The sequence below is a fragment of the Prunus persica genome, chromosome G1 (assembly GCF_000346465.2).
Source record: "Prunus persica cultivar Lovell chromosome G1, Prunus_persica_NCBIv2, whole genome shotgun sequence".
In the NCBI taxonomy this organism is placed as follows: Eukaryota; Viridiplantae; Streptophyta; class Magnoliopsida; order Rosales; family Rosaceae; genus Prunus; species Prunus persica.
The window spans coordinates 44,829,786-44,849,813 of NC_034009.1; the positions used below are offsets into that span (position 1 = coordinate 44,829,786).

Below are 20,028 nucleotides of genomic sequence, written 5' to 3' on the forward strand. Positions count from 1 at the left end.
TTTTTCTAAGGTATTGGGTCATGCTCTCTCTTCTCTCATGCTAACCCATGTATTTCGGGCCGAAGAAATAGGCTTGAGTTTTGGGCCCCCCAAGTGACTCGAAACTACCATTTCCTTGGCTCGTCAATGGGTCCTATGAAAGCCCGTTGCCATCCATACCACAACCCGTTCAAGCAAGCCTCGGGTAATTTTGGTGGCTTGGGCCCACCTAAGCTTGTAACACATTTTGGTGTTGGCATGGCGGTTTCGACACCTATGCTTGTGCTTGGATTTTTATCCTATCATCATAGGCTATAGCCGGGTTCAATAGGAGTGAGCATGTTTTTTGTAAAGTTAGCATGTTTTTGGTCTTCCCGCACGCGCTTGTTTGGCGTGGCATGTGGCCTGTAGCTCGTATTAATTCGTTCCCTAAATTCTCTTGCATTTACTTGTCCCTATTGGGCCAATAGTCAACTTGGGCTTAGCCCCTTGGATTTTTGGGCCTCAACAGTTTCATCATTTTAAGGATCGGTTAATCATTTAACTATGATCAAATAAATATACAAACACAATTTTACATATATACAATGAAATAATCACGATGCTAATTTAATGAGGAAACATAGTCCAGTTTGGACTAAACTACACAAAAGATCTTTCTCAATACCTTCTTTTTCATAAGTACTTTCTCAGCCTAAGAATTCGAACCATTACCACTAACATGTAATTCCCATTTCTCAAATAATCTATCTTTTCATCATTCACCTTTCAGATGCATGTAAACCAAATTATAATAACCAATTATCAGTAATCATATTAGAAAATACTATTATAAAGAGGTGGTACATAATATGATAACCCTAGTATTACCTCTAAAAATAATTATTCTTATATCCAATTCGAGATTTTGGGTTTGAATCCCTCCACGAAATTTGTTCGAACACATCCTATGCGTGATCATGTTGCAGTAGAGGCCCATTCTTGTTCGTTAGCTTTCAAGTGGGCCTAAATTTGTGTGTTGGGTTTCTCGCAAGACCATCCACATGTCCCTGTGAAAACTACAGCGTCAGCAACTTTGCTTCAACGCAAAAACTCTCTCTCTCTGTTTTCTTCGCCAATTCAACAAATTGAGATTTTTACATACCAGATGATCCAGTTCTTCCTTACAGTTACAAAAAATGGGTCTTCTCAACTCAGCTTCGGTTGTTGTTTGTGTTCTTGTTTGTCAACTATTTGCCTTGCATTTGGGTGATCTTGTAAGCACTGTCTCAGAGAAGTACATATCAGCAATAGGAGACCCAGGAATGAAGAACCCAAATGTGAGAGTTGCATTGGAAGCTTGGAATTTCTGCAATGAAGTTGGAATGGAAGCACCCAACATGGGCAGCCCCAGGCTGGCCGATTGTGCTGATATTGATTGCTCTCTTACTGGTATGCTCAAGTTCAGCGCAAAAAATATAACTGAAGTACCCAAATGTGTTTTGAGTAAATACTGACATATTTAGAGTTTCACAAATTTCTTTTTTATGTATGCATGTATTGATGGAAAACCTATTTGGCTTATGAAGTTAATGATCATTAATTACCCTTGCTTTAGCTTCTTGATAAGAGGTGAATGGTTGTCTTTGCTTTTGAGTTAGTGGGTTAAGCTGCTTTTGTTCTTTCTTCAATTGGGATTTTCCCATTAGATAATGCATGAGACCCATTATTATATGTAACCCAATTTCAGGCAACTTATGAGGAACTTTCATGGTCAATAATAGGACTCTAGTGTACTTTTTAGTCAGCTCAGTTTTCCTGAATTGTTTCTGGATGATGCAAATTTTCACAAATCACTACACATTCTGAAATTAGTACGAATTTCGGTCTGTATTTTTCAAGCATGTTTATGCTTCTGCTGGTTATTTCCAATAGTTTCTGGTATAATTCACGGACTTGGAACTGTATTGATGCTAATTAAAACTTGATTCCTTAATTTGTGACTGTGGCTTGCTTCTTTCAGCACCAACTACACACATGCAGCCTGCCTGAACTTAGCTGTAGAATGATTGTACTATGAAATGTTTACTTCTTTCTGTAATTCATGTCACTATCAATGTACCATATTTAGGATTAGTTATAATCCAAACTAATACTGAAGTACATTGTTTGTAATTTTTGTGTCACTTAGACTTTGCTTTCTTATTGATCCTTTTTGGTTTTATATTTTCTGTTATCAGATCATTTGGATAGGACCTCCCTAGGTATGGAAAGTAAGTGTGTGATTCATCACAGAGTAAATGAATCAGACAACAACTTACGGGCGGGTGATAATTTTCCTGTAAGGGATTTTAAGCCATACACAGACCCTGACTTATATGCAAAGGAAAAGGAACTGTATCTTGCTTCTCTATGTGAGGTTCAGAATTCATCAGATCCATGGCAATTTTGGATGGTCATGCTTAAGAACGGAAATTTTGACAAAAACACTACTCTTTGTCCTGAAAATGGCAAGCCGGTAAGCAGAATTGTTACGGATAGGAATTTTCCATGTTTTGGTCAAGGTTGTATGAATCAGCCACTTGTCTACCATAACTACTCAAGATTGATTTCTTATGGTGACCGAGCAGTGTCTTTAATTGGAGGATTTTATGGAACTTATGATCTTGATGCTGATTTGAGCAAAGGTATAGGGAAGAACTCCTACTTTTCAGTCTCATGGCAGAAAAACTTGGGCACAGGAAGTTGGATTTTCTCGCATAGATTGACAACATCTTCAAAGTACCCCTGGCTTATGTTGTATCTTCGTGCAGATGCAACAAAAGGACTTAATGGTGGTTATCACTATGATGGTCGTGGCATCATGAGAAAGGTGAGTTCCGCAGCTTTAATTCTTACTCACGGGCACTAGAATTTCATGTCCCAAAACATCTTCAAAGTACCCCTATTTCTTTTCTTTATTTTGTTCACTATTCTGACTGGCCACAAACATACAAAATGAAATCTGGATGCTCTCTTATGTAAATCTAAATCTTGTACATTTGATGAAATCTATTTAATACTATTTATTTGATATTTCTATTCCTCATGCGTCAATATTTCGAAGTTTGAAGTCACACCTCAAAGCATTTAATAGATAATTTTACTTTTTTTTTTTTTTTTTTTCAGCTGCCAGTCTCTCCACATTTTAAAGTAAGATTGACACTAGATGTTAAACGTGGAGGAGGCTCCAACAGTCAATTTTATCTCCTTGACATAGGAAGCTGTTGGAAGAACAATGGAAAACCATGTGATGGTAATGTTCTGACAGATGTGACTAGATACAGTGAAATGATAATAAATCCAGAAACTACAAGCTGGTGTCGGCCGGATAACCTTGTTTCCTGCCCTCCTTACCATGTTACTCGTACTGGTGATATAATATATCGAAACGAAACATCTCGGTTTCCATATTCTGCTTATCATCTCTACTGCACACCTGGAAATGCTGAATTTCTGGAGAAACCATATGACATATGTGACCCATATAGCAATCCACAAGCACAAGAACTGGTACAAATTCTTCCACATCCTGAATGGGCTGTACATGGCTATCCTGCTAAACAAGGAGATGGATGGGTTGGAGACCCCAGGACATGGGAGCTTGATGTGGGGGCCCTCTCTAGCCAGTTGTATTTCTACCAGGTATAATTCAGTATTTGCTCCAAAATTTTCATTGAGAGTTCATTTCATTAATCTTTTTGGTATTTCAGTTGGTTTTTGTTTTTCGAAATATGAAATTTGCTTTTTGGAGCTTGTTACCTTGTTCATGTTGAATATTCCCACATGCGAAGTTGTGTCCAGTCATAGAAAAAAGTTGAGTCATCATGCATCCCACACAAGCACCCTCTGCATTAAACAGCTAAACGCATGAAAGCTGCAAACACGAAAATGCACCGCACAGATGGTTAAAGAGCCTTGCTGGGTATTATTTACAAGTCTTTGTAATTGGGATGACAAGGATGCCACTGGCAGGGCTGGCCCTCGCCGTTGCATCGATTTAGGTCAACCCCTTAAATGGGGTCCCTCCGTCCATATTCACATATAAATTGAAAAAAAAAATTACAAAGAAAGTTGGAAGTACTACTAACACCACAAAATTTCCCCACAACGCTCATAATTATTTCAAATTTGTTTTATTTATTAGGGGGTTTTAGTGAAAAATAATTTTTCTTTGCCTCAAGTAGAAGCCTATATTCTCCTAGTTGACTGCAGAAACTATTTGTAGTCAGTCATTTTCTCCTCTTACCTAGGTGTTCATGATCTTGTTGCACAGGACCCAGGAACAAAACCAGCACGGAGAGTATGGTCTTCGATTAATGTTGGTACAGAAATATATGTCAGTAGCCCAGGAGAGACTGCGGAATGGACTGTAAGTGATTTTGATGTGCTCGTTCCTGAAGGTGTTGAAGATGGTTCTAGCTCTTATTGAAATCTCTCCATTATGATCACACTTTTCCTCTCGTTTTCATTTATAGTTGAAATAAGGATTCCATTACTTAATCATGTAAATAGATGTCAAAGTATTTGTACATTATACATATACAAATTCCAAGTACCTATACGAACAGTGCCGATCTCTTGGACCACAGGAGTCCAAGAGATTGTGGTCACCCACCGTTGGATATTAATCCAATGGTTCAAAAAAGTTTTTAAAAAGGAGTGCAAGAGTGAATGAACCGTTGAATTTACATCCAACGGTGAGTGACCATAAATCTCTTGGACCCCTGTAGTCCAAGAGATCAAGACTGCCTATACGAAATGCCATTGTTGCATAACTTACATTTGTTATGTGGGAGGTTGAGCAGACATGTCAGAGTGATCTTGCACTTGGCTTTTGCCCTTGCGTTCGAGTTTTGGGTTTTTTAATATTATTATATGGAAATCAATGGAAGATCCAATTGGGGCTTTATACATTTCCCAATTGCGTGGTTAAAATTACATCACTAACTATTCAACCTTCTCATCTCATTGAAAAAAAATAGAGAGAGAGAGAAAAAAAATCCACCTCAGCCTAAATAGTTAAAATTACAAATAAATCAGTACCCATTAAATACAAGCGTCATCAAACATCTTGTTGCTCATTCTGGGGCTACGTTTTCAGCAACTTATAATGATTCTGAGGCTACGTTTTATCTATTTATTTGTATTTTTTTGGTTCCATTCCAGAATCGATTAGGTGCATATGAGATGAGTAAGAAGTAATCCCTCATTTTTTAAAATACATAAATGGGGAATCTAAGAACAGGAAAAGTCTCTGGTTATCAAAAAACTGTACGTGAGAGTTTCCCTTCGGAAAAAAAGATGGCTCGACATCAAACGTCCGCTAAATACAGTTTCTGCTTGCAAAAGTTATGCCAATTAACTAAAGGTTGAAAAGTATCTTTCTCGACATGAGGAAATTCCGAGGTAAAACTTTTCGTCAATAACCAGCAAAATCAATCCATTGCTGCACATGAGCCTGTCAAAACCAACAATACAATGGCAAAAATCATAAGCACTTTTAAGGGAATGTGGATTGCAAATCATATCCGCATTCTAATAAATATATCACTAAAGATTCTAAATGCATGTTCTAAAGCTTTAAAATTCATGCAAATTAAGCCTACAATCCTAAAAATGAGACCCAAGTATAAGTCCAAAGTCACCTTACTATGAGTAACAGTAGATTTTTAACATCTCATTAACTCAAACAGCATGTTATGTCAAAATTGAATAAATGGAAGCTTTAAAGGATACATTTAATTAACGGGGGAGTTTTACAAGTGCAAGACAGCCCCCTCACATCACTTACACATTCAATCAAGGAAGACCACAAAGAGGATTATAACCGAGTCACTGCAGCAAATGCAAGCATAGAATTAGATTTAAACATAACAATATTTATAGATATAAATTAATGAACTTAGGGCATGTTTGGTAGGCCTCACTGGACTGGACTGGGTTAAATAGCACTTAAAACCCATGTTTGGTAAGAGAGGGACTAACTTAAATGAGACTATACAGTCAAATAGTGAAAAAAATGGCTCACTGGCTCCTCTAATATAGTGAGTCTAAAATGTGGTTCACATAATAGCACCATCGCTAGACTGAACTAGCGAGTCCGACACACTGGCTTGGCTTCTCTTCCCCGACGCCATTCATCATTTTCTCTTCCCGCAACTTCTCTACCTCAACAAAATTGAGGTTGAAAAACTGAAGCTCCAAGAAGTATATTTTCTTGATTGAAAAAACTGAAACTCCAAGATCTGATTGGACCTAACAACAAAAAGAAAATAACGTATTTTTAGAATTTCTTTCGACCCAACTCTAGAAACACATCTCCTCCGACTCATCGTCGTCCACTGCACTGCCCCCAACCCAGCAACATCAATGGCTCCCTCTCACATCTCTGTCCCCAAACCTAGCAACATCTATTGGTTTATTAAAAAACCCCATATATGAATTTGGTTGTTGAAGAAAGAGAGGGGAAAGAGAGAAAAATAGGGAGAGAGAAGGAGGAGGAGAGAGGGGCTTGGTTGTCGAATGAACAAGAGGGAGAGTGGGGGAGAGAGGACGGAAGGGGTGGGGTTTGGGATATTTGTTTTGGTTTAAAAATATTAAAAATTTGCTTCTTAAAAAAATATAAGAATTTGATTTATTTTCTTTTTATTATTGTTTTAAATCTTTGAATTGGGTTTCTTTGCAGAACTTATTGATTTTAAAGTCAAAATCCCTAATTAAATTTAAATATTACAAGAATTATTTTTTAGTTCAACACAGCACCAAACATAGGTCTTTACTATTTTTACAATTTAGCTTCTTAGTCCGACGTATCACCAAACGTAGGTCAGTATTTAATCCAGCTTAGGCTAATCCGAGTTAAAAACCAAGACAGTTCTAGGATTTAGTCCAGTCCATGACAGTTCGCCGTACCAAACAACCCCTTAAAACTGTGCCTCACCATAGTGTGCAATGGCATTACTCTAAAAAATAGCGCCATCAAGTGTTTCTAATTCCAAATCAATCAGAAACATTTTCTGCATCAGTAATTCCATAACACCATCAGTAACCCACACTCTGAGTGTGATGTCTCTGTTGAGCTCTTTGTACTCTCCATAGGATGGATTGATGAGCCAAAAACTGCCATTTTCTCCGTCAAGTTCTTTAGGGCCTCATGTTTGTTTGCCAGTTCCATAAGAACCTTGATCATTCTGAACGAAACATTACTTGGCTTATGCCCCTTTTCTACCATCTGCAAGAGGCACCTTTCTGCTTCCATTAGTTTTCCCAAAACACAAAGCAAATCAAACAGCATGTCAGATACCAATATATAAGAACCGAATTCTAAACCATATCATTCCATAGCCGCAGTGCCATATCCGCCTTTTCTTGCCTCCTAAACAACCTGATCAGGAACATACAAGACTGCGTATTTGGAAGGCACCCTGTATGCATCATTCTGCCATACACACTCCATGAGCTTTGCAAGTCATTTGACTAGAAGAAAACCCTAAAGAACAAGTTGTACGTAGTTGCATTCAGACTCAAACCCTTACTCATCATTGCATCCATCAACCCATAAGCATCACCAAGCCTCTTCGCAATGCAAAAATTCCTAATGGCAGCATTGTACGCTGCAACATCTGGGTAGCATCCACACTCGTTCATTTCCTTCAATACATCTCTGGCTTTATCGGGCTGACCAACCAACCCCAATCCCCCAATGATACTGGTATAGGTGAACACATCAGGTGATATATTCTCATCACGCATTTGCTCTACCACCTTATACGCCTTGTCTATTTCTCTACTCTTACAATAAACATCAACCAAACAATTGTATGAAATGATATCAGGTTCCACGCCCATCTCCCTCATCTCCGTATAGAATCCCTCAGCTTCCCCAGATGACTTCCACCTGGATAAAAATATATTGAAAGTTTGCAAATTAGGCCTAAAGCTATGCTTCAAACTATGATACACATTCCTTGCATCTGTCATACTCTTCTTCTGACAAAGAGTCCTCAACAGAGAATTGAAAAAAGTTGTATCGAATTCGGGCACAAGCTTCTAGAACTTTCTAAAAGACTCCACAGTTTGCCTAACCGAACAAACTTTAGTGATCCTGGCTAAAACAACCATTTTATCAAATTTCTATCCTTATACTTAATGTCAACTAAGACCTCCCAAGTTTTTTCAAACATTCGACTTCTTCCTAATATATAAAGCATAGTATCCAGTGAAAAGGCACTGTGATAAAACCCTCTTCTGTTCCCAGTGTAATTGAAAAACTCCAAAGCTTGTAAAGGGTTTCCATGGCTGAACCTAACCCGTTCTAGAACCTTATCAAACAAATCATTTGAGAGGGAAACTCTACTTGATTTCAATGCTTGCTTCAAGTTTTTAGAATGGTTCCGGCAACTGACTATACGAAAAACAGTCTCAATGTCATCGTTAGTTTAGCTTCCAGAGCAGAGTAACCGAGAGAGAAACAAAACTGTGCTTTGCGAGATGTACTTGAATAATGGTGATTGGGATGAGAGGGGCTTCACTGTTATTGTCATCATCTTCGTTGAAATGGCGCTGATTGACCCAGGAAGAAATTGAAGCTCTGTTTTTACAATTAGCAGTAAAGATGGCTCTCAACTCTTTAGCTAAGCAATGTTATGTATGTTGGAAAGAGAACCTCATTGAGATGAAGTATGAAAACGGAGGGGAAAGAATTGAAGGAAAAATAATTCAGCAAGGAAACACATTGAATACTTATGAAAAAAAAAAAAAAAAAACATAAAAATCATTACTCTCAATTGTTTTACCAACTGGAATCTAGAATAGCAGCCATGATCTCCTAAATTCTACCCATGGCATATAGAATACATAACATGCATGATGCATTACACTTCATCTGCAGCCTAAAAGAACCAAACACAATAAAAGGAAACAACAACGGCAAGCAAATGTAATTAAATGTCCCATGCAACAAAAAACTCAAATAGAGACAGTCGCCCTAAAATACAAAGAGTGAAATCATTAGAAATTTCCGAGAAAATATATGTCCCCAAGTAATTCAGTAATTCTAAACTAATAAAATTATGAAACTGTAATCATAGACAGTCAGTTATGAAGATGGAAACCAATTCACTAGTAAAAACAGCATGCATATAGTTTATGCCTAGTTTGAATTTCAATTCACAAGCCCCAATTTCAATGTCAAAAACCCTAAACCGAAGTCCAATTTGATTTCACACAAAAGGCCTAATTTAATTTCAATTTTACCAAAAAAACACTAATTGAAGGAGAAAATCTGAGAAAGCTTACCTGAGGGAGAGTTCATTAACCCTAGCTGCTTTGAGATTCAATCGAAGGTTACACAGAGGCTGAGAGGATGGAGATGAGAGAAAGAGTTAGAGAGGCTGAGATGCCAACCTAAAACACGAGATGAGAGAGATGAGAGCGGAAGCTTACCTGAATCTTGAGAGAGATGCTGACAGATATTGAGAGTGAGAGAGTGAGCGCCGAGCAGAAATGAAGGAGAGGTCGTTCGATGAGGCCTAACAAAAGAAAAGAAACCGCCAAAACCCCACAGCCCAAAACAAAAGAAAAGAAAAGTAAAAAAAAAAAAAAACGAAAAAAAAATAAAAATAAATAAACACCCAAGAGCCCGTAAGTCCCCTCCCTCCTCTCTCTCACTATCTGCAAAACCCTACCAAAACCCTAACTCCTCCTTACCCAAAAAAAAAAAAAAAAAAAAAAATCCACTTTACTCTTTCATTGTTGTTTCAAAGCATACAAGTGTTGTGTGAAGCTGTGCTGCTGGGGTTTCTTAATTAGGTTACCATCCATGGCCATAGATAGCGGAACTAAGGAGCAGTCGCACAAGGAACATAGGTCCAGGCAGTCGGGTTCCAAGGCCGACAAGAAGAAGCGTGCCGCTTCTTCCCAGAGCGGCAAGAAGCAAAACCCAAAGGCATTTGCTTTTAGCTCAACTGTGAAAGCCAAGCGTCTTCAATCTCGCTCCGTCGAGAAAGAGCAGCGCAGGCTTCATGTCCCAACCATTGATCGTTCCTATGGCGAACAACCTCCATATGTTGTTCTGGTGCATGGACCTCCCAAGGTAATATCTTACTGCTTACTCAAACTGCTGTTAATTTGTTCAGTCCAATTTTTTTGTTTTAATTCCTCATTGTTGATTTCTAGGTTGGCAAGTCTTTGTTGATAAAGTCTCTTGTAAAGCATTATACCAAGCATAATTTACCGGAGGTTCGAGGCCCGATTACCATTGTTTCAGGTGCCTTGCTTCATTCATTGCAATGATTTGATTTAGTTTGATCTTAGATTGAGCACTGTTCGTTAAATTCTTGATTGATTGCTTCTGCTAGGGAAGCAAAGGCGGGTGCAGTTTGTGGAGTGCCCAAATGATATCAATGGTATGATTGATGCTGCAAAGTTTGCTGATTTAGCACTACTTCTAATCGATGGAAGCTATGGTTTTGAAATGGTGAGACTTGAGATGATTGATCTTGTTACCTTTTCTTCTACTCTCCACTTGGATGGTTTAAACTTCAATGGAAATCCTGATGCCAACAAAAATTGTACCCCATTCGTCTTAGAATGTTTATGAATTGAACTCCTGTCATACATATCAAACAAACACGCAAGTTTGCGCGCATCATAGAAGTCATTATTATGTATCCCGAGATACTCTGCGTAAATATTTATTCAGTGGATGTTCTGGGTTTTTTGATACATCATTTGTTACATATTTCAATTCCTTTATCGGACTGATCACATTATCCATCAATATGATATCTGAGACATTAATATTATAATATTGTATTGGCTTTATTTCCTTATACAGGAGACATTTGAATTCCTGAACATATTGCAAGTTCATGGCTTCCCTAAGGTTATGGGAGTTCTTACTCACCTTGACAAGTTTAAAGATGTAAAGAAATTGAAGAAAACAAAGCAGCACCTCAAACATCGTTTCTGGACTGAAATATATGATGGAGCTAAATTGTTTTATTTATCTGGTCTCATTCATGGAAAGTAAGTTGTCACTCTCTGTACTGGATGATCCAGTCCCTTGCGAAAGTTGACAACTATTATGAGTTGCATTTTTTTGTGTTAGTTAACTTACCCCTGCTTTAATGAACAGGTATGTCAAACGTGAAATTCACAATCTGGCACGTTTCATATCTGTTATGAAGTTCCATCCTTTATCTTGGCGAACTGCTCATCCTTATGTTTTAGTAGATCGTTTTGAAGATGTCACTCCTCCTGAAAAAGTGCGTTTGAATAATAAATGCGATAGAAATGTCACACTGTACGGTTATTTGCGGGGCTGTAACATGAAAAAAGGAACAAAGGTACGTGCTTGACTTATAGAGCTCTTGGCTTATTTCCCTTAGAAATTTATGTAACCAGACGAGTTTAATTGGAAGGAAAGCCGATAACCCAGGTCTATGTTAAGAGAGGTCCATTAATGCTCTCCATGAATTCCGAATGCAGGGATGAAGCCAGAAATTTGTTTTAGTGGGCAACTCCAAACAATAAAACTAGATAGGAAAATATTCGACAAAAGAATTAAAAACCAAGGGTATTGATTCATAGTACTTTTCATGCAATACACATGCAGTTGCCCTCAATATAAATGTTTATATGTTATCATAGCAAATTTTCAGTTGAATATATTTTGGAGAATAGATAACTAAATTATAATAGAGTGAATAAACAAGCTTTAATAAAAAATGTGAAATGGGTTAATTATATAAAATTGTACAGCAACTTAAAGCTGTAAAGAACAATCCATGAAGGATGAAATAGGAAAGGGGCTTTTTGTTGAGGGAGTGTGCAATGAGGGGTTGATTGCTCCATCCATGCATGAAGGGCACACTAGTGTTAATGGAACCGGAGACTTGTAGGTTATTTTTTTTGGTGGTTTTTTTTTTTTTTTTTTTTCATTCATCATTATATTTATATTTCTCAGAATGAATAGAAATTGGAGTCATAGTCTCGTAGGGGAGGCAGCAAACTCTGAAAATATGATTCATAGATGGGTTATCTTGCTGTTTAATTTTTAACGATATATTGTTGTCTGATTTGCATTGTGCATCAGATTCATATTGCAGGTGTTGGGGATTACAGTTTAGCTGGTATGACAGGCTTAGCTGATCCTTGCCCCTTACCCTCAGCTGCCAAAAAGAAGGGACTGCGTGATAAGGAAAAATTGTTTTATGCACCCATGTCTGGACTTGGGGATCTCCTGTATGATAAGGATGCTGTTTATATAAACATAAATGACCACTTTGTCCAGTTTTCCAACATTGATGAAAAGGGTGAAGCAACAAATGAAGGTTAATTTTTTTTTTTTTTTCCGTATGCATATTTGTATGTGTCGGTAACATTTGGAACGATGCATATATTTATTTTGATTCCATGGTGTATATCAGTTGCATTCTCTCCCTAGCTTATTTTTTGAAGCGGAAAAATCTCTTTCTTGAATGACACATTTTTCTATTTCTCTTTTTGCAACTGCCATCAGTTTCATCACTTGATACTCGTGTTCCTGTGTAACAGGCAAGTGCCAAGATGTGGGTGTGGCTTTGGTAAAATCTCTTCAGAACACAAAATATTCAGTTGATGAAAAGTTACAGGAGAGCTTCATTAATCTATTTAGTCGGAAGCCTAATTTATTGTCAAAGGCTCAAAGTGATGGAAAAGATACTGATGAATCTAGAGAACATATTGGTAGAATAGAGTCTTTTGAGGAATATCAGTCTGGGGAAGCAACCAAAGGTGAAGGTTCTGCTGAAGAAAGTGATGTGGAGGATTTTGATGGTTCAGAATCAGAATCTTCAGATAAGAATGAAGCAGCTCATAAAGATGCATCGGATCATGATGCTACTCTTAAAGATCACCTGAAGGAACATGTTGAGTTTCATGATGGAAGGTCAAGGAGAAAAGTTATCTTTCGAAATGACCTTGATCGTAACGATATGGAGGTGAACAAAGCTAAACTCATCATCTCTGTTGAATAGAACCATCATTTGGAGAAAAATATGTTGTTTGTGTTTGTCTGTCTGACGTTACAGGCAAATATTGACGTTCACTTGCTGAGGCTTATACACATTAAACAGCTCTGATTTTTTCGCCACTTTGGTTTTTAGAGTTATAAGATAACTTCAGTAACTTTTGAATTTAATAATTTAATCTTCTATTTAATTTCTTATTTTTTACTTTATTTCATGTCTGATCCTCATGGATTACTTGGTCATGATTTTCTGATACTAAACATGTACATTCTGAATTGAACTTTTGATAAATGCATAATAGATGTTATACTTATTAATATGAATATAAATAGCGAAAACCAGAAATGTGTATACATTTAGCATCCATGATCTAGTTAATAATACTCATGTTCTACGCATATTCTTCGATTATAGGATTCAGATTTAGAGGCTGAAGATGACGGCAATGACAACAATGAGGATGATATTCATGCATCTTCTGGTTCAGAGTCTTCAGAGGAAGATGAAGATATTCATGAAACAGACGGTAAATTTAAATTTGCAATTTTTTTTTATGTTGTAATATTCTTATGTTCTGAGCAAGAAGAACTATGCTTATCTTTTGTATTAGATACAACGTTTTTGGGTGAACGGTCCTATATTATGTATGTTGATAAAAACTAAGATTTATAAGAAAATGGTATATAACTGAAAATGTCATCCATCAATTGCTTACATATTTTCATGTCTCAATTCTTAGATGAGATGGGAAACATTGCAAAGTGGAAAGAATCTTTGGTAGAAAGGACTTCCTCAAGACAAATTATTAACCTTATGCAACTTGTATATGGGAAATCTACATCGACACAAGCAACTTCTATCAATGAAGAATGTGATGGTAGTGCAGATGATGAAAGTGATGGAGATGACTTTTTTAAGCCAAAAGGAGAAGGAAACAAGGTTTGTTTGAGACACTGCTTGTTTATATCTCACAGTAAGAGGTGCATGCTTTAACATCAAAGGGATTTATATATCTTTCCAATCTCAAATAAATTATTGGGATAACCTCGATAACTGAAGTGACTGCTGTCATATCATCATTTTTGTTCGTTTATTCCAGAAACATGGAGGAATAGAAGGCGGAAATTGGAATGTCGAGGACTGTTCCAAATTCACAAATTATTCGAATCTCAAAGACTGGAAAGAAGAAAAGCTTAGGGAGGGTATTCGTGATCGTTTTGTTACTGGTGATTGGTCGAAAGCTTCTCAAAGAAATCAAGCTGCTGAGGCTAAAGTTGAAGATGATGACGCTGTGTATGGTGACTTTGAAGATTTAGAAACTGGGGAGAAGCATGATGGGAATCATTCCAGTGATGCAAGCAATGATGCAAACCACAAGGAAGATGATTTGGCCAAAGAGGAGAGGAGGCTGAAAAAGCTTGCTCTTCGTGCAAAGTTTGATGCTCAATATCCTTTTCACTAAAAATATTTTCTTTATATACTTTTCAAAGAATTACATATTGCTTTTCCACCATAAAAACCAAGGAAGAATTTTGTTGATTGTTTTTTCTTCTGAGTTTGGAATTGGATTAAGCTGGGATAGTTTCTTGGTTATATATTGCATTTGTCCATATATGACGCTCTAATAGTAATTCTGTGTGTATGTGAGCATTTTTATTTTCGGTTTGGTCGTATGTACTGTGTTGCATTGGTTGATAAATTCTGAAATTACTTTCGTGCCCTTAATTTGATATACGTTTGATGGAGCTGAGTCATCTGAAGAGGAGCTTGAGAATAAACACGAAGGCAAATTTGGTAGAGATCAATCCAAAGAAAGTGGCTATTTTGACAGGGTAAACTTTCTCGTGTATTTAAGATTGTTTTGTGCAGTCCAAGGTAGTGGGATCTCATGCCTGGTTCTTCCAGCTGAAGGATGAGATTGAACTTCGGAAGCAAATGAATATAGCTGAACTCAATGACCTGGATGAGGCCACCCGATTAGAGATAGAGGGTTTCCGGACTGGGACTTACCTAAGGTTGGAGGTTCATGACGTCCCTTATGAGATGGTTGAATATTTTGACCCCTGCCATCCTATTTTGGTTGGAGGAATTGGTGTTGGTGAAGAAAATGTCGGACACATGCAGGTTAGTGTACATTAGAAATATTCACATTTTACTTTTTTTTTTGTTTGTTTGTTTTGTTTTATACTAGTCCTCCCTGCTGCACGTGTAAGATAGCTCCCCTATTTTATCATACTGAATAGTCAATGGGTGGTCGTATTTTAATCAAACTATTATATTATTCATAGGGCCTTTTTAGACCATTAGACAACTTAGACACAAAAAAAGTATTGGGTGAAATAAATGATTTAAAAGGTGCAGGCGTCCACGATTTCGCATCGAGGCGCCTCTGGTGGCACGATTTACAGTTGAGGCGCTGTTGAGGCGCACTGGGGCGTATGTGAGGCGTGCGGCGATGCTTGTGAGGAGGGAGAGAGGAAGGAGAAGATAACTCGGTGCTGTGCAACCGCAAAGAAGATGATGATCTGGCTTAATTTTTTTTATATAACTAACGATGTAGTTGGCATAAAACAGGTTTTGTAAATGAGGCTTAAGCATAGTATTAAAATGGGCTTTGGGTCTGAAGCAAATAGTATTAAAATTGGCTTTTTGGGAAAAAAAAGGGCATTTCTTTTAAACTAGCATGTGAGGCCTAAGCCCAATAACTGAAACAAGCTATACAGGGCCTAGAAAAATATAAGAACCAGAAAAGAAAGCCCAAGGATGCTATACTATATTTATAATTTTACATTTAATATATGTTTATATATTTATCATTTAATAATTTTAAAAAAAAAAAACCCAAAAGGCTTATGCCTCAACACTGCGAGGCGCCTCGCAAGGCTCTCAGTAAAACACATTGCTTTACGCCTTCGCGTTTTAAAACATTGGGTGAAATACAGTGACACCATAACTGGAGCTCACTTTATTATAGATAGATGGATAGCAATGATAGGCTATTATATTATTAACCACTGGTGTTGCTACCAGTTCTTTTGTGAATTTGAAATTGCATTATTGTTTAATAGACTTCTTTGCCATTTGAAATTTACTGAAAACTAGCACTTGCACTTACTGATCTTATTAACTTGTTACATTAATTTTCACTTTCAAAGCAAATGACTTGTCATTTACTCTACGGGTCCCAATTATATTTACAATATGATAAAGCTTGAAGTGAGTGAAGGCTGTTTCTCTGATAGATGCAAACCAATGTACAGATCAAACTAATGGATTCCTAATGATTTCTACTCATAGAAAGAGCCAGATTAGAATTTTTTTGCCTCGTTTACTTTAACATGACATGTAGGAGCTAGAAGTTAAAACATGTTGAGGTCATAATTGGCAGTCTCTCTTGGTGATAGCTAGCTTACTCCTTCATTGCACATGATCCCCTATGGGCTCAATGTTCTTGCATATTTGAAGAATTCTTATCTCATCAGATGTCTTGTTCCCTTTATCCCAGGCCAGGTTAAAGCGGCATAGGTGGCACAAGAAAGTACTTAAGACTAGCGATCCTATTATTGTTTCTATCGGGTGGAGGCGGTACCAAACAATACCTGTTTATGCTATTGAAGATCGTAATGGAAGGCATCGCATGCTTAAGTACACTCCTGAACACATGCATTGCCTTGCAATGTTTTGGGGCCCTCTTGCCCCTCCTAATACTGGTGTGGTTGCTTTCCAGAATTTATCAAACAATCAGGTTTGACATGTTTCTTTCGTTTCTTCTTTTTTCTTCCCCTTTTTTTTTTTTTTTTTCCTTTTACTGTTTCTCTTTATGTTTCTTAAAATCCCTTCGAAATTTTTAGGATTGGCATAGGGAAAGCTTTGAATATTTTCCATTTGAGATTTATCTAATGAGGACTAAGTTGAGGATCACATGTGAGGCCCACTTTTCAATGAGATTACTAAATGGTGTTCCAATCTGATCTGCAGACCACTTTGTAAATCAATAATTGTGTTTCCTTTTATTTCTTAAATTCTATATTAAGTGTTATTTTAATAAATATTTTTCTTAGGGTGTGTACTGAGCCTTTTGGTCAAAGAGTCTACTTTCAGTGCCACCTCTATCGTTCCCATGCATGCGTTATTTATTTATGTCTTTTCATTTAACTTTTTTGAATTTTATGTTTTACCTTTTTCTTCATTCCTAAGCTACATTCGTTGGTCTGGCAGGTGCAGTTTAGGATCACAGCAACTGCTGTTGTGCTTGAGTTCAACCACACATCACGAATAGTGAAGAAACTCAAACTAGTTGGTCACCCCTGCAAGATCTTCAAGAACACTGCACTTGTAAAAGATATGTTTACGTCAGATCTTGAAATAGCTCGATTTGAAGGAGCCGCTGTTCGAACTGTCAGTGGCATTCGGGGGCAGGTGAAAAAGGTATGCTTGTTTGATGTTTACGTCATATATTGTTTGTGTGTGTGTGTGTGCAGTTTTTATTTGTCCATGTGGATTTTGCCAGTTTAATATTCATTCTGGCAATTAAAGTCTTCCATACCATATATGAAAGCACGAATAGAGCCATCGTCTAATTGGAATGATTTTCTTTTCATCTTTACTCTTGAGCTGGTGTTGTTACTGCATAGTGCATATATATAGGTAACAGAAACATATGCATATTAGCATCCTTCATTGTAATTAAAGTTCTGAGCGTGGATAGGCATATTTCCTCCTATGACCCAGAATGAATCTTTTGTGGATTTTGCCAGTTTAATATTCATTCTGGCAATTAAAGTCTTCCATACCATATGTGAAAGCACGAATAGAGCCATCGTCTAATTGGAATGATTTTCATTTCATCTTTACTCTTGAGCTGGTGTTGTTACTGCATAGTGCATATATATAGGTAACAGAAACATATGCATATTAGCATCCTTCATTGTAATTAAAGTTCTGAGCGTGGATAGGCATATTTCCTCCTATGACCCATGATGCTAGTTTAATTTACTTTGAACAATTTTAATCTCGACAGGCTGCAAAAGAAGAAATTGGTAACCAACCAAAAAAGATGGGTGGACAACCAAAAGAAGGGATAGCTAGGTGCACCTTTGAGGATAAAATTAAGATGAGTGACATTGTTTTTTTGCGTGCTTGGACCCAAGTTGAAGTTCCTCAGTTTTACAACCCGTTGACGACATCACTGCAACCTCGTGATAAGACCTGGCAAGGGATGAAAACTACTGCTGAATTGAGGAGAGAACATAATATTCCTATTCCTGTTAACAAAGATTCACTTTACAAGGTAATCTATGATATGAGGGACTCACAGTGAGGCTGCTTATTGCAGTGGTACATGGTTTCTCTCAATTCTGCCCCGGCAATACTGCTTGTTTTCTTTCTTCAATTTTTGTGTGTTATCCAACGGTACTTAATTTCATGTTCTTGTGTCAACAGCCCATTGAAAGGAAGCTGAAGAAGTTCAACCCATTGGTGATTCCTAAGTCATTGCAGGCTGCTTTACCATTTGCTTCAAAGCCTAAGGATATACCCAGTAGAGGAAGGCCACTTCTTGAAAATAGAAGAGCTGTTGTCATGGAACCTCATGAACGGAAAGTTCATGCTCTTGTTCAACATCTTCGATTAATTAGAAATGAGAAGGTATGCACCTTAAGGCAATTATTGTGTTTGAACCATCGTGCCAAGTGCATAATTGATGGTTAAATTTGTTGGAGAGCCAAATTGGGTAAGTAACACTAACGCACAGCCACACTTAGAGAGACCCCACACTGGTAGAGGCACTCCAAAAAGATTAATTTACCTTCCAAGATCTTGATGGAGGACTTTTTCCATGGTTACAAATTAACTTTGTTTGGCAATCGGTTGCTGGTTGGAAATGTTTGTTTGAATAGCCGCGGTAAATTTAAATTGGGGGAGGATTGCTTTTGAGTTTTGACGCATGGAACTTGCATAAACACCTTTTGAGGCAAACCTCAGACTCTTTGTGGAGAGTGACACCAATTTTAATTTATATTTATTTATATTTATTCTGGAGAAAACTTGTAGGGCTAGTCTAGAGTGCAATCATGCTATGAGAACCTTATTTGTCTTTTTTGTTATGTTGCCCTTACACCAGAGCGCATACACAGCTGGTATTTTATGGTGTGACAATATTATGCCAGAGAGTGTCCCTTATCGTCACCCTATTATTTTTTAAAGTATTTTAACTTCACTTTGGCTCTTGCAGATGAAGAAGCGCAAGCTAAAGGATGATAAAAAAAGAAAAGAAATTGAAGTGCAGAAAGCCAAAGAAGAGCAATTGTCGAAAAAGCGCCAGAGAGAAGAACGACGAGAGAGATATCGGGAGCAAGACAAGCTGAAGAAAAAAATCAGGAGAAATGCAGAGGACTGATGGGTGCACAAACTTTTGCCAACTGTTTCTGTGTCTTGAGGAAACTAGGTCAGTGTGCTGCCGGAAAAGAAAACGCGGTAGATACTCTATGATTTGATACTCTCAGAAACATGACCTCAGGGATTGCTGAGATCAAAACGACTTGTGGGAATTGTCAATATGCAATTTGTATTCATAACCTTCAACATGTATCATATGTTCATTCTTTGGCATCTGAGTATGTCGTTTTTTAGGTACATTGGATTGGACGAGACCATGAAATTAAAATGTCATTTTATATCGTAGGGTTGAAATAGCTACATTTATAGGAAGCTTTGATGCAATTAAATACAATTCATGTTAGACCTGATCTACTTTTATTCTTATCAACTGGTCTAGTGGCATTGACTGACTGGAGAACACTTTTGGGTGAGGCTGCAGCACACAGAAACACTCGATACAAATATTAGCCAACACAGAAACATAATATACCAAACCAAATGACAAGTTTCATTCCACCAAAAAAAAAATGACAACCTTTTTTCACCCAGAGTATTGCCAGTTTTCGTCCAAAAACAAACAACTGTGCTAGTGTTGGTAGTTTAGTTGAATACATACATACCTGACGACTAGGAGAAC

At 37.3% G+C, this 20,028-nt stretch overlaps 2 protein-coding genes and 1 pseudogene across 2 annotated transcripts; 2 read left to right on the forward strand and 1 right to left on the reverse strand.

The window, feature by feature from the left end:
* LOC18793174 lies at window positions 1,042–4,557 on the forward strand. The gene is made up of 4 exons (XM_007222806.2): window positions 1,042–1,410; window positions 2,199–2,830; window positions 3,127–3,642; window positions 4,274–4,557. The coding sequence occupies exons 1-4, from the start codon at window positions 1,158–1,160 to the stop codon at window positions 4,427–4,429; spliced, it is 1,557 nt and encodes a 518-aa protein (XP_007222868.1). The 5' UTR covers window positions 1,042–1,157; the 3' UTR covers window positions 4,430–4,557.
* Window positions 4,992–9,526, reverse strand: LOC109948167 (annotated as a pseudogene).
* LOC18789776 (ribosome biogenesis protein BMS1 homolog) lies at window positions 9,365–19,775 on the forward strand. Its single transcript, XM_020560192.1, has 17 exons — window positions 9,365–10,093; window positions 10,177–10,267; window positions 10,359–10,477; window positions 10,838–11,028; window positions 11,138–11,348; window positions 12,098–12,335; window positions 12,559–12,983; window positions 13,428–13,539; window positions 13,753–13,952; window positions 14,113–14,459; window positions 14,749–14,845; window positions 14,919–15,137; window positions 16,519–16,758; window positions 17,232–17,441; window positions 18,034–18,303; window positions 18,456–18,659; window positions 19,246–19,775. The coding sequence occupies exons 1-17, from the start codon at window positions 9,821–9,823 to the stop codon at window positions 19,408–19,410; spliced, it is 3,612 nt and encodes a 1,203-aa protein (XP_020415781.1). The 5' UTR covers window positions 9,365–9,820; the 3' UTR covers window positions 19,411–19,775.

Bases quoted from the DNA above. Each gene is read 5' to 3' on its own strand.
- LOC18793174 (XM_007222806.2), top strand. From the start codon at position 1,158: ATGGGTCTTCTCAACTCAGCTTCGGTTGTTGTTTGTGTTCTTGTTTGT. The intron at 1,411-2,198 runs GTATGCTCAAGT...TTCTGTTATCAG, and splicing joins TATTGATTGCTCTCTTACTG to ATCATTTGGATAGGACCTCC. The intron at 3,643-4,273 runs GTATAATTCAGT...CTTGTTGCACAG, and splicing joins GCCAGTTGTATTTCTACCAG to GACCCAGGAACAAAACCAGC.
- LOC18789776 (XM_020560192.1), top strand. From the start codon at position 9,821: ATGGCCATAGATAGCGGAACTAAGGAGCAGTCGCACAAGGAACATAGG. The intron at 10,478-10,837 runs GTGAGACTTGAG...TTCCTTATACAG, and splicing joins GAAGCTATGGTTTTGAAATG to GAGACATTTGAATTCCTGAA. The intron at 12,336-12,558 runs GTTAATTTTTTT...CCTGTGTAACAG, and splicing joins GGGTGAAGCAACAAATGAAG to GCAAGTGCCAAGATGTGGGT.